A 14,884-nucleotide genomic window follows, 5' to 3' on the forward strand; every position below is an offset into this window, starting at 1 on the left:
CACCCATCCCCCGCTATCCTGTGACACCCCTATACCTGCTGTATTCACCTGTACTACAGATAAGGGGTAACACTGTCACCCGTCCCCCGCAGTAGATAAGGCACACTTTTTCTTCAAACTAATTGGTTTTGACAGGTCCACGCCCCTTTTATACAGTTTGTCCACGCCCCCATTTATCCGCGTTTGATATGAAAGTGGTATAAATAATATTAACCCCCGTATTAAAATATAATTGGTTTGATACTGTAACTTCATACACGGATATTGGCTATGTGAAATAACACATATATAAAGTACGCTTAATGATATCTTAACCAGCTGGAAGAATTTCTAAACATAATGCTAAAAAAGTTGTTAGAAAAATATGGTATACAACAGATATATAATTCGTAGAAATGTAGATCTTGTTTTATATCAAATTTGATTTGTGTAGGATGTCGCGCAACGCCGATCATCAAAACAGCCGGCTGAAAGCCAGTTATTATAACGTATTAAAGCCGGGGAGTTTTTGCGGCTTTGATAAATATTATAAAGCTTTGAAAAATAAATTTAAAAGATCCGATGTGAGAAAATGGTTACAAGAGCAAGACGCGTACACATTGCACAAACCGGCTAGAAAAAACTATAAAAGGAATATGATATGCGTATCGGATATAAATCAACAGTGGCAATGTGATTTGGTATCACTCATAGATCTGGCAAAGCACAACGACGGCGTAAAATATATACTAACCGTCATCGATATATTCAGTAAGAGGGCCTGGGCTGAAAGTCTGACTGCTAAGAGCGCGACGACTGTCGCTAAGGCTTTTGAAAAATTATTCCAACAGGGGGACGTACCGCGGAAACTACAAACCGATAATGGTAAAGAGTTTCTAAACAAAGTCCTAAAAAAGTTGTTAGAAAAATACGGTATACAACATTTCACAACCAATAATGATGTGAAAGCAGCCGTTATAGAACGCTTCAATAGGACTTTAAAAACACGAATGTGGCGATATTTCACGGCGAATAATACATACCGATATATAGACGTTTTACAAGCGTTCATTACCAGTTATAATAACACACACCATAGAACGATTAAGCGGGCGCCGAATGAGGTGGATGGCTCTAATGCGCTGGATGTCTTCAAGACAATATATGGCGATTACTTTAGAAGTAAGAAAACAAAGGCTTGTTTAGCGGTCGGGGACCACGTTCGTATCTCAAAATATAAGGATATATTTCAGAAAGGTTACGAACAGAGTTTTTCTGAGGAAATATTTGTAATACGCGGCGTGAACACTAAAGGACTTAAGCCGCTTTACACGTTGGAGGATCTCTACGGGGAGGCTATAACGGGTAGTTTTTACCCCGAAGAACTTCAAAGTATACCGAAAAACTATAATAGGATTTACAAAGTGGAGAAGATTTTAAAAAATAAGACGGTTAGAGGGAGGAAACACGTATTAGTCAAGTGGCGTGGATACCCCACAAAATTTAACAGTTGGGTCGCTGCATCGGAGATAAAAGATATATAAACAAAGAGGAAGATGGATGACAAACCCTTCTACATAACATTGCCGAGTAACGCCTCAGCCGATACATTTCCACAAAATAAGATTTCTGACTATACCACAAAGTTAGCAAGGCCTATAGACTTAAGTGGAGATTGGGAAGTAGCTCTTACAGAAATACAATACCCACACACCTGGAATACAATCGATGTGCGTGATTGTGTGTTGAAAATAACAAAGTGGGATGGGACGAGCGGTACAGTAACGAGGGTTTGCGTTAAACCGGGGTTTTATGAAACCATCGGGGCGTTACTGTTTTCTTTCAACGCTGAAATTGACCGACATAAACTGGATGGTTTAAAACTATTGTACGATCCGCTTGAACGAGAGATAATCATCGACAACAAGGCGATGTACAACATCACAGCCGGTCCTAAATTGTCGAGAATACTGGGGTTATACCCGAAAACTAAGTTTTTAAAACCGTGCGCCGACATCAGCGGAGGGCAATATACGCTCTTCGTGTACACAGATATTATCGAACATCAGAGGGTCGGTGATAGTTATGTTCCGTTGTTGCGCACCGTTGAAATAAAGGGCCGTAACAACGAGATGGTCACTATACGGTATGAGAAGCCCGATTATGTTCCGTTGTGCAAGACGCATTTTGACACTATAGCCATAGAGATAAAGAATGATCAGAACGAAAACATGTCATTCAAGTTTGGGAAAGCGAATGTGAAACTACATTTCAGACGCCGCAAATCCGAATTTTATTAAAGACAATGGTGGCCGTTAAAAATTATGGTGACCCGGGGCTCTACGCGCAATATTATAAAACACAGGCCGGTAATGGATTACCCGGTTTTCACGGCAGCGCGTATATGTACGGGTGCGGTTTAGGTGGAATTTTTCGAAGCCTGTTCAGAAAAGCGGTACCGCTTTTCCGAAGAGGGCTGGCGATAGCAAAGCCCCACGTGAAGAATGCAGCACGCAACATCGCGAAAGACGTCATCGGACAAGCCACAGCGGCGGTTGTGAGCAAAATACACGACGCAAATCAAGCGAAGCAAGATGGATCAGGTTTAATCTATGCCAGGAAAGGGGCGGCTAAAAATAAACGGAAGCGGGCAATACGACTTCCGACATGGTGCAGACCCCTTTTAAACAAAAAACGGAGCAGACGCGGCTTAATTAAAAAAAGGAAACCGAAGCGAAGGGTCGGTGATAATTTTTAAGCATGTCTTTCATACACAATGAATCCATGGAATGCGCAAAATCTGAACTTGATCTTTTTGACGTACCACCGACGCAGACCAGCGTAGAGAAAAGCCTCTACGTCGAAGTTCAACCTTTGGCGGCATTATCCGAGACCGCGCCGCTTGAATTCTACATAGCGGCCAGCGGGGAACACTACTACGATCTGAACAACACGTTGCTGTACGTGACCTGCAAGATCGTACGGCCTGATAACACTGCTATACCTCAAGACGCCAAGGTCGCTCTTATTAATTACCCCATAGCAACTTTATTTAGCCAGGTTGATGTCACTTTGGGCGATAGGCTCATATCGCAGTCCAATAATCTTTACGCTTATAGGGCCTACATAGAGACCATACTGAATTATAGCTCAGATGCGTTATCCACAAAACACACAACTGGATTATTCTACAAAGATGTGGCTGGAGAACACAACACAAGAACCCTGGATGGTGTAAACACAGGGTTTATAAAAAGGGCAAGAACAACGGCACAAAGTCGAACGGTTGAATTATTGGGGCCGCTACACTGTGACCTTTTTCATCAACATAAACTAATATTGAACGCCGTGGACTTGAAGATAAAACTCATCAGAAACAAAGATGCTTTCTGCTTAATGTCTGCTGAAGCGGAGGCCTTTAAAATTCAGATTGTTGCAGCGTCCCTGTTTGTGAAAAGGGTTCAGGTCTCACCCGCAGTCCGGATTGGACACGCCCAGGCCTTACTGACCACCAACGCCAAATATGCGATCGATAGAGTGGGCATGAAGATCTATAGCATACCGACGGGGAGTCGCGTATTTAATTTAGAAAATCTGTTTTTAGGACAGGTGCCAAAAACCGTTATAGCCGCTTTTGTAGATAATGAAGCGTTTTCAGGAGCCTATGACAAAAACCCTCTACGGTTTGAACATAAAAATGTAAACTTCGCATCCCTATACCTGGACGGAACACCGCATCCGGCCAAACCATTTCAACCAGACTTTGAACACGGTAATGCGGTTCGCGAGTATATGTCGCTCATTCAGATCACAAATAAGCAGAAATCAGATTCGGGTATACTAATGGACCGTGAAGAGAACCTCAACGGCTACACACTATTTGCTTTTGATCTGTCGCCTGAACAGGAATGCGCGGAGCATCTGTCTCTAATCAGAACCGGAAATCTACGAGCTGAATTCCGGTTTGCAGGAGCACTAGACCAGACAGTCAACATAATAATATACGCATTATTTGATAATATCATCGAGATCAACCAGCGGCGCGATGTGTTGTATGATTATCTATAAATGAAATAAATAATTTTTATATTTATCGTATATTTACCAATATTCATCACCCCATCAGCGATATGAACACATTACAGATAAATTGTATACTGTACGCTAATCCGGTGACGCGTCTGTTTTTTAAAGGGACCTACCCGTGTGATATGCTTCCGAGCGGTAAACTATCGCAATACCCCTGCGCGTTTGTAATCAACACACACACCAGCGCCCAACCGGGGGAGCATTGGTTGGCCGTTTATTTTAACAACCAGCGCGAGTGTTACTTTTTGGACTCTTACGGTTTAGAACCTGACAACCCCCTATTCCCAAAGGCCATAATAAATTTTTTAAACTCAAATTCAAAAAGAATTTACCACCAAAATAAGCAGTTGCAAGGTTTTAACAGTACCGTTTGTGGACAATATTGTATATACTTTATATTTTTCATGTGTAAAAATTACAAATATACAGATGTGTTGGACCGTTTTAGTTTTGATACAAAACGTAATGATCGCTATGTATCAAACTTTGTAAGACGTCTCCCTAGAAGTCATTGTTTGAGTCGATATACGGGTAACTGTATACAGTCCTGTGTCACCAGTAACCAACATGTGTTTGATAAAAATAATGTGTAATACAAAATTGCTTGTGTAACTTGTAACTAATGTTGTGATTGAAATGCTGTATGTACATTGCTTATGGTTACTTTCTATTAAAAAATCTTGCTTATTGAACTTTATATCGTGTGATTGCATATTTTTGCAGACAATCTGGTTAGAATCAAAGAACAAAACAGCATTTTATAAATCATAATCATATTTTATTGGTACAGACAAAATGTATTTACAGCAAAATAATCACAACATTAGTTACAAGTTACACAAGCAATTTTGTATTACACATTATTTTTATCAAACACATGTTGGTTACTGGTGACACAGGACTGTATACAGTTACCCGTATATCGACTCAAACAATGACTTCTAGGGAGACGTCTTACAAAGTTTGATACATAGCGATCATTACGTTTTGTATCAAAACTAAAACGGTCCAACACATCTGTATATTTGTAATTTTTACACATGAAAAATATAAAGTATATACAATATTGTCCACAAACGGTACTGTTAAAACCTTGCAACTGCTTATTTTGGTGGTAAATTCTTTTTGAATTTGAGTTTAAAAAATTTATTATGGCCTTTGGGAATAGGGGGTTGTCAGGTTCTAAACCGTAAGAGTCCAAAAAGTAACACTCGCGCTGGTTGTTAAAATAAACGGCCAACCAATGCTCCCCCGGTTGGGCGCTGGTGTGTGTGTTGATTACAAACGCGCAGGGGTATTGCGATAGTTTACCGCTCGGAAGCATATCACACGGGTAGGTCCCTTTAAAAAACAGACGCGTCACCGGATTAGCGTACAGTATACAATTTATCTGTAATGTGTTCATATCGCTGATGGGGTGATGAATATTGGTAAATATACGATAAATATAAAAATTATTTATTTCATTTATAGATAATCATACAACACATCGCGCCGCTGGTTGATCTCGATGATATTATCAAATAATGCGTATATTATTATGTTGACTGTCCGGTCTAGTGCTCCTGCAAACCGGAATTCAGCTCGTAGATTTCCGGTTCTGATTAGAGACAGATGCTCCGCGCATTCCTGTTCAGGCGACAGATCAAAAGCAAATAGTGTGTAGCCGTTGAGGTACTCTTCACGGTCAATTAGTATACCCGAATCTGATTTCTGCTTATTTGTGATCTGAATGAGTGACATATACTCGCGAACCGCATTACCGTGTTCAAAGTCTGGTTGAAATGGTTTGGCCGGATGCGGTGTACCGTCCAGGTATAGGGATGCGAAGTTTACATTTTTATGTTCAAACCGTAGAGGGTTTTTGTCATAGGCTCCTGAAAACGCTTCATTATCTACAAAAGCGGCTATAACGGTTTTTGGCACCTGTCCTAAAAACAGATTTTCTAAATTAAATACGCGACTCCCCGTCGGTATGCTATAGATCTTCATGCCCACTCTATCGATCGCATATTTGGCGTTGGTGGTCAGTAAGGCCTGGGCGTGTCCAATCCGGACTGCGGGTGAGACCTGAACCCTTTTCACAAACAGGGACGCTGCAACAATCTGAATTTTAAAGGCCTCCGCTTCAGCAGACATTAAGCAGAAAGCATCTTTGTTTCTGATGAGTTTTATCTTCAAGTCCACGGCGTTCAATATTAGTTTATGTTGATGAAAAAGGTCACAGTGTAGCGGCCCCAATAATTCAACCGTTCGACTTTGTGCCGTTGTTCTTGCCCTTTTTATAAACCCTGTGTTTACACCATCCAGGGTTCTTGTGTTGTGTTCTCCAGCCACATCTTTGTAGAATAATCCAGTTGTGTGTTTTGTGGATAACGCATCTGAGCTATAATTCAGTATGGTCTCTATGTAGGCCCTATAAGCGTAAAGATTATTGGACTGCGATATGAGCCTATCGCCCAAAGTGACATCAACCTGGCTAAATAAAGTTGCTATGGGGTAATTAATAAGAGCGACCTTGGCGTCTTGAGGTATAGCAGTGTTATCAGGCCGTACGATCTTGCAGGTCACTTACAGCAACGTGTTGTTCAGATCGTAGTAGTGTTCCCCGCTGGCCGCTATGTAGAATTCAAGCGGCGCGGTCTCGGATAATGCCGCCAAAGGTTGAACTTCGACGTAGAGGCTTTTCTCTACGCTGGTCTGCGTCGGTGGTACGTCAAAAAGATCAAGTTCAGATTTTGCGCATTCCATGGATTCATTGTGTATGAAAGACATGCTTAAAAAATATCACCGACCCTTCGCTTCGGTTTCCTTTTTTTAATTAAGCCGCGTCTGCTCCGTTTTTTGTTTAAAAGGGGTCTGCACCATGTCGGAAGTCGTATTGCCCGCTTCCGTTTATTTTTAGCCGCCCCTTTCCTGGCATAGATTAAACCTGATCCATCTTGCTTCGCTTGATTTGCGTCGTGTATTTTGCTCACAACCGCCGCTGTGGCTTGTCCGATGACGTCTTTCGCGATGTTGCGTGCTGCATTCTTCACGTGGGGCTTTGCTATCGCCAGCCCTCTTCGGAAAAGCGGTACCGCTTTTCTGAACAGGCTTCGAAAAATTCCACCTAAACCGCACCCGTACATATACGCGCTGCCGTGAAAACCGGGTAATCCATTACCGGCCTGTGTTTTATAATATTGCGCGTAGAGCCCCGGGTCACCATAATTTTTAACGGCCACCATTGTCTTTAATAAAATTCGGATTTGCGGCGTCTGAAATGTAGTTTCACGTTCGCTTTCCCAAACTTGAATGACATGTTTTCGTTCTGATCATTCTTTATCTCTATGGCTATAGTGTCAAAATGCGTCTTGCACAACGGAACATAATCGGGCTTCTCATACCGTATAGTGACCATCTCGTTGTTACGGCCCTTTATTTCAACGGTGCGCAACAACGGAACATAACTATCACCGACCCTCTGATGTTCGATAATATCTGTGTACACGAAGAGCGTATATTGCCCTCCGCTGATGTCGGCGCACGGTTTTAAAAACTTAGTTTTCGGGTATAACCCCAGTATTCTCGACAATTTAGGACCGGCTGAGATGTTGTACATCGCCTTGTTGTCGATGATTATCTCTCGTTCAAGCGGATCGTACAATAGTTTTAAACCATCCAGTTTATGTCGGTCAATTTCAGCGTTGAAAGAAAACAGTAACGCCCCGATGGTTTCATAAAACCCCGGTTTAACGCAAACCCTCGTTGCTGTACCGCTCGTCCCATCCCACTTTGTTATTTTCAACACACAATCACGCACATCGATTGTATTCCAGGTGTGTGGGTATTGTATTTCTGTAAGAGCTACTTCCCAATCTCCACTTAAGTCTATAGGCCTTGCTAACTTTGTGGTATAGTCAGAAATCTTATTTTGTGAAAATGTATCGGCTGAGGCGTTACTCGGCAATGTTATGTAGAAGGGTTCGTCATCCATCTTCCTCTTTGTTTATATATCTTTTATCTCCGATGCAGCGACCCAACTGTTAAATTTTGTGGGGTATCCACGCCACTTGACTAATACGTGTTTCCTCCCTCTAACCGTCTTATTTTTTAAAATCTTCTCCACTTTGTAAATCCTATTATAGTTTTTCGGTATACTTTGAAGTTCTTCGGGGTAAAAACTACCCGTTATAGCCTCCCCGTAGAGATCCTCCAACGTGTAAAGCGGCTTAAGTCCTTTAGTGTTCACGCCGCGTATTACAAATATTTCCTCAGAAAAACTCTGTTCGTAACCTTTCTGAAATATATCCTTATATTTTGAGATACGAACGTGGTCCCCGACCGCTAAACAAGCCTTTGTTTTCTTACTTCTAAAGTAATCGCCATATATCGTCTTGAAGACATCCAGCGCATTAGAGCCATCCACCTCATTCGGCGCCCGCTTAATCGTTCTATGGTATGTGTTATTATAACTGGTAATGAACGCTTGTAAAACGTCTATATATCGGTATGTATTATTCGCCGTGAAATATCGCCACATTCGTGTTTTTAAAGTCCTATTGAAGCGTTCTATAACGGCTGCTTTCACATCATTATTGGTTGTGAAATGTTGTATACCGTATTTTTCTAACAACTTTTTTAGGACTTTGTTTAGAAACTCTTTACCATTATCGGTTTGTAGTTTCCGCGGTACGTCCCCCTGTTGGAATAATTTTTCAAAAGCCTTAGCGACAGTCGTCGCGCTCTTAGCAGTCAGACTTTCAGCCCAGGCCCTCTTACTGAATATATCGATGACGGTTAGTATATATTTTACGCCGTCGTTGTGCTTTGCCAGATCTATGAGTGATACCAAATCACATTGCCACTGTTGATTTATATCCGATACGCATATCATATTCCTTTTATAGTTTTTTCTAGCCGGTTTGTGCAATGTGTACGCGTCTTGCTCTTGTAACCATTTTCTCACATCGGATCTTTTAAATTTATTTTTCAAAGCTTTATAATATTTATCAAAGCCGCTACCCGGCTTTAATACGTTATAATAACTGGCTTTCAGCCGGCTGTTTTGATGATCGGCGTTGCGCGACATCCTACACAAATCAAATTTGATATAAAACAAGATCTACATTTCTACGAATTATATATCTGTTGTATACCATATTTTTCTAACAACTTTTTTAGCATTATGTTTAGAAATTCTTCCAGCTGGTTAAGATATCATTAAGCGTACTTTATATATGTGTTATTTCACATAGCCAATATCCGTGTATGAAGTTACAGTATCAAACCAATTATATTTTAATACGGGGGTTAATATTATTTATACCACTTTCATATCAAACGCGGATAAATGGGGGCGTGGACAAACTGTATAAAAGGGGCGTGGACCTGTCAAAACCAATTAGTTTGAAGAAAAAGTGTGCCTTATCTACTCCCCGCTATCCTGTGACACCCCTATACCTGCTGTATTCCCCTGTCCCACAGATAAGGGGTAACGCTGTCACCCGTCCCCCCGCTGTCCTGTGACACCCCTATACCTGCTGTATTCCCCTGTCCTACAGATAAGGGGTAACGCTGTCACCCATCCCCCCCGCTGTCCTGTGACACCCCTATACCTGCTGTATTCTCCTGTCCTACAGATAAGGGGTAACGCTGTCCCTGTCCCCCGCTGTCCTGTGACACCCCTATACCTTCTGTATTCCCTTGTCCTACAGATAAGGGGTAACGCTGTCACCCATCCCCCGCTGTTCCGTGACACCCCTATACCTGCTGTATTCCCCTGTACTACAGATTAGGGGTAATGCTGTCACCCGTCCCCGGCTGTCCTGTGAAACCCCTATACAGGGCCGGTGCAAGGCACCGGAGCGCCCCAGGCAAGTCGGGGTGGGGGCGCCCCGGTGCCGGGGTACCTGTTGCGCCATCTGGGGAGCGGGCAGGGGGGTCCAGGCTGGCGTCTGACAGGAGCAAGACCTGCAGTGGTGTCCTTGCCGCGCGGTTACCTCCTGCAGTGCTGAGTATAAAGCTGGCGGCGGTGGGGGGTCCCTTCAGTGAATAAGAAATCACTAGGGCTATGCGGCGGAGCGGGAAGCGCTTCTGTTTTGAAAACACTGGCCGCACGGCGCACGCTGATTGGCTGAATGTAACACTGGCACCCGTCTGTCCTGTGACACCCCTATACCTGCTATATTCCCCTGTACTACAGATAAGGGGTAACGCTGTCACCCGTCCCCCCGCTGTCCTGTGACACCCCTATACCTACTGTATTCCCCTGTACTACAGATAAGGGGTAACGCTGTCACCCGTCCCCCCGCTGTCCTGTGACACCCCTATACCTGCTGTATTCCCCTGTCCTACAGATAAGGGGTAACACTGTCACCCATCCCCCGCTGTCCTGTGACACTCCTATACCTGCTGTATTCCCATACAGCCAGAGGTTACTGCTTGGTGACTCCCCACCCCAGGTGAGAGGTTAGGGAATAGCCTGGCATTAGGGTACTCTTACTGTACAGCTAGAGGTTACTGCTTGGTGACTCTCCACCCCAGGTGAGAGGTTAGGGAATAGCCTGGCATTAGGGTACATGTACTATACAGCTAGAAGTTACTGCTTGGTGACTCCCCACCCCAGGTGAGAGGTTAGGGAATAGCCTGGCATTAGGGTACATGTACTATACAGATAGAGGTTACTGCTTGGTGACTCCCCACCCCAGGTGAGAGGTTAGGGAATAGCCTGGCATTAGGGTACTCTTACTGTACAGCCAGAGGTTACTGCTTGGTGACTCCCCACCCCAAGTGAGAGGTTAGGGAATAGCCTGGCATTAGGGTACTCTTACTGTACAGCCAGAGGTTACTGCTTGGTGACTCCCCACCCCAGGTGAGAGGTTAGGGAATAGTCCGGCATTAGGGTACTCTTACTGTACAGCTAGAGGTTACTGCTTGGTGACTCCCCACCCCAGGTGAGAGGTTAGGGAATAGCCTGGCATTAGGGTACTCTTACTGTACAGTTAGAGGTTACTGCTTGGTGACTCCCCACCCCAGCTGAGAGGTTAGGGAATAGCCTGGCATTAGGGTACATGTACTGTACAGCTAGAGGTTACTGCTTGGTGACTCCCCACCCCAGGTGAGAGGTTAGAGAATAGCCTGGCATTAGGGTACATGTACTGTACAGCTAGAGGTTACTGCTTGGTGACTCCCCACCCCAGGAGAGAGGTTAGGGAATAGCCTGGCATTAGGGTACATTTACAATACAGATAGAGGTTACTGCTTGGTGACTCCCCACCCCAGGTGAGAGGTTAGGGAATAGCCTGGCATTAGGGTACTCTTACTGTACAGCTAGAGGTTACTGCTTGGTGACTCCCCACACCAGGTGAGAGGGTAGGGAATAGCCTGGCATTAGGGTACTCTTACTGTACAGCTAGAGGTTACTGCTTGGTGACTCCCCACCCTAGGTGAGAGGTTAGGGAATAGCCTGGCATTAGGGTACTCTTACTGTACAGCTAGAGGTTACTGCTTGGTGACTCCCCACCCCAGGTGAGAGGTTAGGGAATAGCCTGGCATTAGGGTACTCTTACTGTACAGCTAGAGGTTACTGCTTGGTGACTCCCCACCCCAGGTGAGAGGTTAGGGAATAGCCTGGCATTAGGGTACTCTTACTGTACAGCTAGAGGTTACTGCTTGGTGACTCCCCACCCCAGGTGAGAGGTTAGGGAATAGCCTGGCATTAGGGTACATGTACTATACAGATAGAGGTTACTGCTTGGTGACTCCCCACCCCAGGTGAGAGGTTAGGGAATAGCCTGGCATTAGGGTACTCTTACTGTACAGCTAGAGGTTACTGCTTGGTGACTCCCCACCCCAAGTGAGAGGTTAGGGAATAGCCTGGCATTAGGGTACTCTTACTGTACAGCCAGAGGTTACTGCTTGGTGACTCCCCACCCCAGGTGAGAGGTTAGGGAATAGTCCGGCATTAGGGTACTCTTAATGTACAGCTAGAGGTTACTGCTTGGTGACTCCCCACCCCAGGTGAGAGGTTAGGGAATAGCCTGGCATTAGGGTACTCTTACTGTACAGTTAGAGGTTACTGCTTGGTGACTCCCCACCCCAGCTGAGAGGTTAGGGAATAGCCTGGCATTAGGGTACATGTACTGTACAGCTAGAGGTTACTGCTTGGTGACTCCCCACCCCAGGTGAGAGGTTAGAGAATAGCCTGGCATTAGGGTACATGTACTGTACAGCTAGAGGTTACTGCTTGGTGACTCCCCACCCCAGGAGAGAGGTTAGGGAATAGCCTGGCATTAGGGTACATTTACAATACAGATAGAGGTTACTGCTTGGTGACTCCCCACCCCAGGTGAGAGGTTAGGGAATAGCCTGGCATTAGGGTACTCTTACTGTACAGCTAGAGGTTACTGCTTGGTGACTCCCCACACCAGGTGAGAGGGTAGGGAATAGCCTGGCATTAGGGTACTCTTACTGTACAGCTAGAGGTTACTGCTTGGTGACTCCCCACCCTAGGTGAGAGGTTAGGGAATAGCCTGGCATTAGGGTACTCTTACTGTACAGCTAGAGGTTACTGCTTGGTGACTCCCCACCCCAGGTGAGAGGTTAGGGAATAGCCTGGCATTAGGGTACTCTTACTGTACAGCTAGAGGTTACTGCTTGGTGACTCCCCACCCCAGGTGAGAGGTTAGGGAATAGCCTGGCATTAGGGTACTCTTACTGTACAGCTAGAGGTTACTGCTTGGTGACTCCCCACCCCAGGTGAGAGGTTAGGGAATAGCCTGGCATTAGGGTACATGTACTATACAGATAGAGGTTACTGCTTGGTGACTCCCCACCCCAGGTGAGAGGTTAGGGAATAGCCTGGCATTAGGGTACTCTTACTGTACAGCTAGAGGTTACTGCTTGGTGACTCCCCACCCCAGGAGAGAGGTTAGGGAATAGCCTGGCATTAGGGTACTCTTACTGTACAGCTAGAGGTTACTGCTTGGTGACTCCCCACCCCAGGTGAGAGGTTAGGGAATAGCCTGGCATTAGGGTACTCTTACTGTACAGCTAGAGGTTACTGCTTGGTGACTCCCCACCCCAGGTGAGAGGTTAGGGAATAGCCTGGCATTAGGGTACATGTACTATAAAGCTAGAGGTTACTGCTTGGTGACTCCCCACCCCAGGTGAGAGGTTAGGGAATAGCCTGGCATTAGGGTACTCTTACTGTACAGCTAGAGGTTACTGCTTGGTGACTCCCCACCCCAGGTGAGAGGTTAGGGAATAGCCTGGCATTAGGGTACATGTACTATACAGATAGAGGTTACTGCTTGGTGACTCCCCACCCCAGGTGAGAGGTTAGGGAATAGCCTGGCATTAGGGTACATGTACTATACGGATAGAGGTTACTGCTTGGTGACTCCCCACCCCAGGTGAGAGGTTAGGGAATAGCCTGGCATTAGGGTACTCTTACTGTACAGCTAGAGGTTACTGCTTGGTGACTCTCCACCCCAGGTGAGAGGTTAGGGAATAGCCTGGCATTAGGGTACTCTTACTGTACAGCTAGAGGTTACTGCTTGGTGACTCTCCACCCCAGGTGAGAGGTTAGGGAATAGCCCGGCATTAGGGTACATGTACTGTACAGCTAGAAGTTACTGCTTGGTGACTCTCCACCCCAGGTGAGAGGTTAGGGAATAGCCTGGCATTAGGGTACTCTTACTGTACAGCTAGAGGTTACTGCTTGGTGACTCTCCACCCCAGGTGAGAGGTTAGGGAATAGCCTGGCATTAGGGTACATGTACTGTACAGCTAGAGGTTACTGCTTGGTGACTCCCCACCCCAGGTGAGAGGTTAGGGAATAGCCCGGCATTAGGGTACTCTTACTGTACAGCTAGAGGTTACTGCTTGGTGACTCCCCACCCCAGGAGAGAGGTTAGGGAATAGCCCGGCATTAGGGTACTCTTACTGTACAGCTAGAGGTTACTGCTGGCCTACATTAGGAAGATGAGGGTCCCTACACACATTATGGCGTATCATCCATAGAATTATAATACATATATTACTCAGTGTCTCCTCACCTGCTGAGATATTGCATATCCAATGATGATGTCACCTTCGGGGACATCCCAGGACACGGTGGCAGAGTTGGCCTTTAGCTGTGTGACGGTGACATTGACCGGAGAGGGGGGTCGGTCTGAAACATGAAACAAACAAGAAACAGATGAAACACAGGCGGTGACTCTGCTTCTACCAGTCTGTGTCAAGAGCCTCAGGGGAATCCCACCAGCCCGGCTGACAGATGGTGATGCCACTGAGAATAGGCTGGCAGAGGATGAGGCGTGGGTAACTGGCACTAGCTGTGACCATCTGTCTATTACTCACATGGGCCAGGTATTACCCCTTCAGATGCCGGGACACCACTGGCGGGGAAGGTACCGGACATCTGGGCTGTTGCTGCTGAATCATTTAATGCAGGAAACAAAACCTAAATGTTTGTACAAACCCCTCCAGGTGCTGTGTAAGACCCCCTGGGAACCAGGGCCATGTCATACTCAGTGTAGCTCCTGGGCCTAGCATTCCACCAGAGACCCCTGGTCACATGGTTAATAGAGGCCGCAGCACTGAAAGGGTTACCACTTCAGCCCCGGCGCAATGGGCACTTCACTTGTGTGTTATATGTAGTGCTGTACGCACAGCTGTAGGATTACATGTTATATGTAGCGCTGTACGCACAGCTGTAGGATTACACGTTATATGTAGTGCTGTGTGCACAGATGTAGGATTACATGTTATATGTAGTGCTGTACGCACAGATGTAGGATTACACATTATATGTAGTGCTGTAGGCACA

At 45.3% G+C, this 14,884-nt stretch overlaps 1 protein-coding gene across 1 annotated transcript in view; it reads right to left on the reverse strand.

The window, feature by feature from the left end:
* The window catches only part of FNDC4 (fibronectin type III domain containing 4), a 47,336-nt gene that overhangs the window by 10,057 nt on the left and 22,395 nt on the right, over window positions 1-14,884 (reverse strand). Inside the window, exon 3 of the mRNA XM_083175119.1 lies at window positions 14,112-14,227. Coding sequence (XP_083031245.1) covers window positions 14,112-14,227 — 116 coding nt within the window. The remainder of the gene's footprint in view (window positions 1-14,111; window positions 14,228-14,884) is intronic.

Source organism: Crinia signifera, chromosome 3 (genome assembly GCF_055691185.1).
Source record: "Crinia signifera chromosome 3, ASM5569118v1, whole genome shotgun sequence".
Taxonomy (NCBI): Eukaryota; Metazoa; Chordata; class Amphibia; order Anura; family Myobatrachidae; genus Crinia; species Crinia signifera.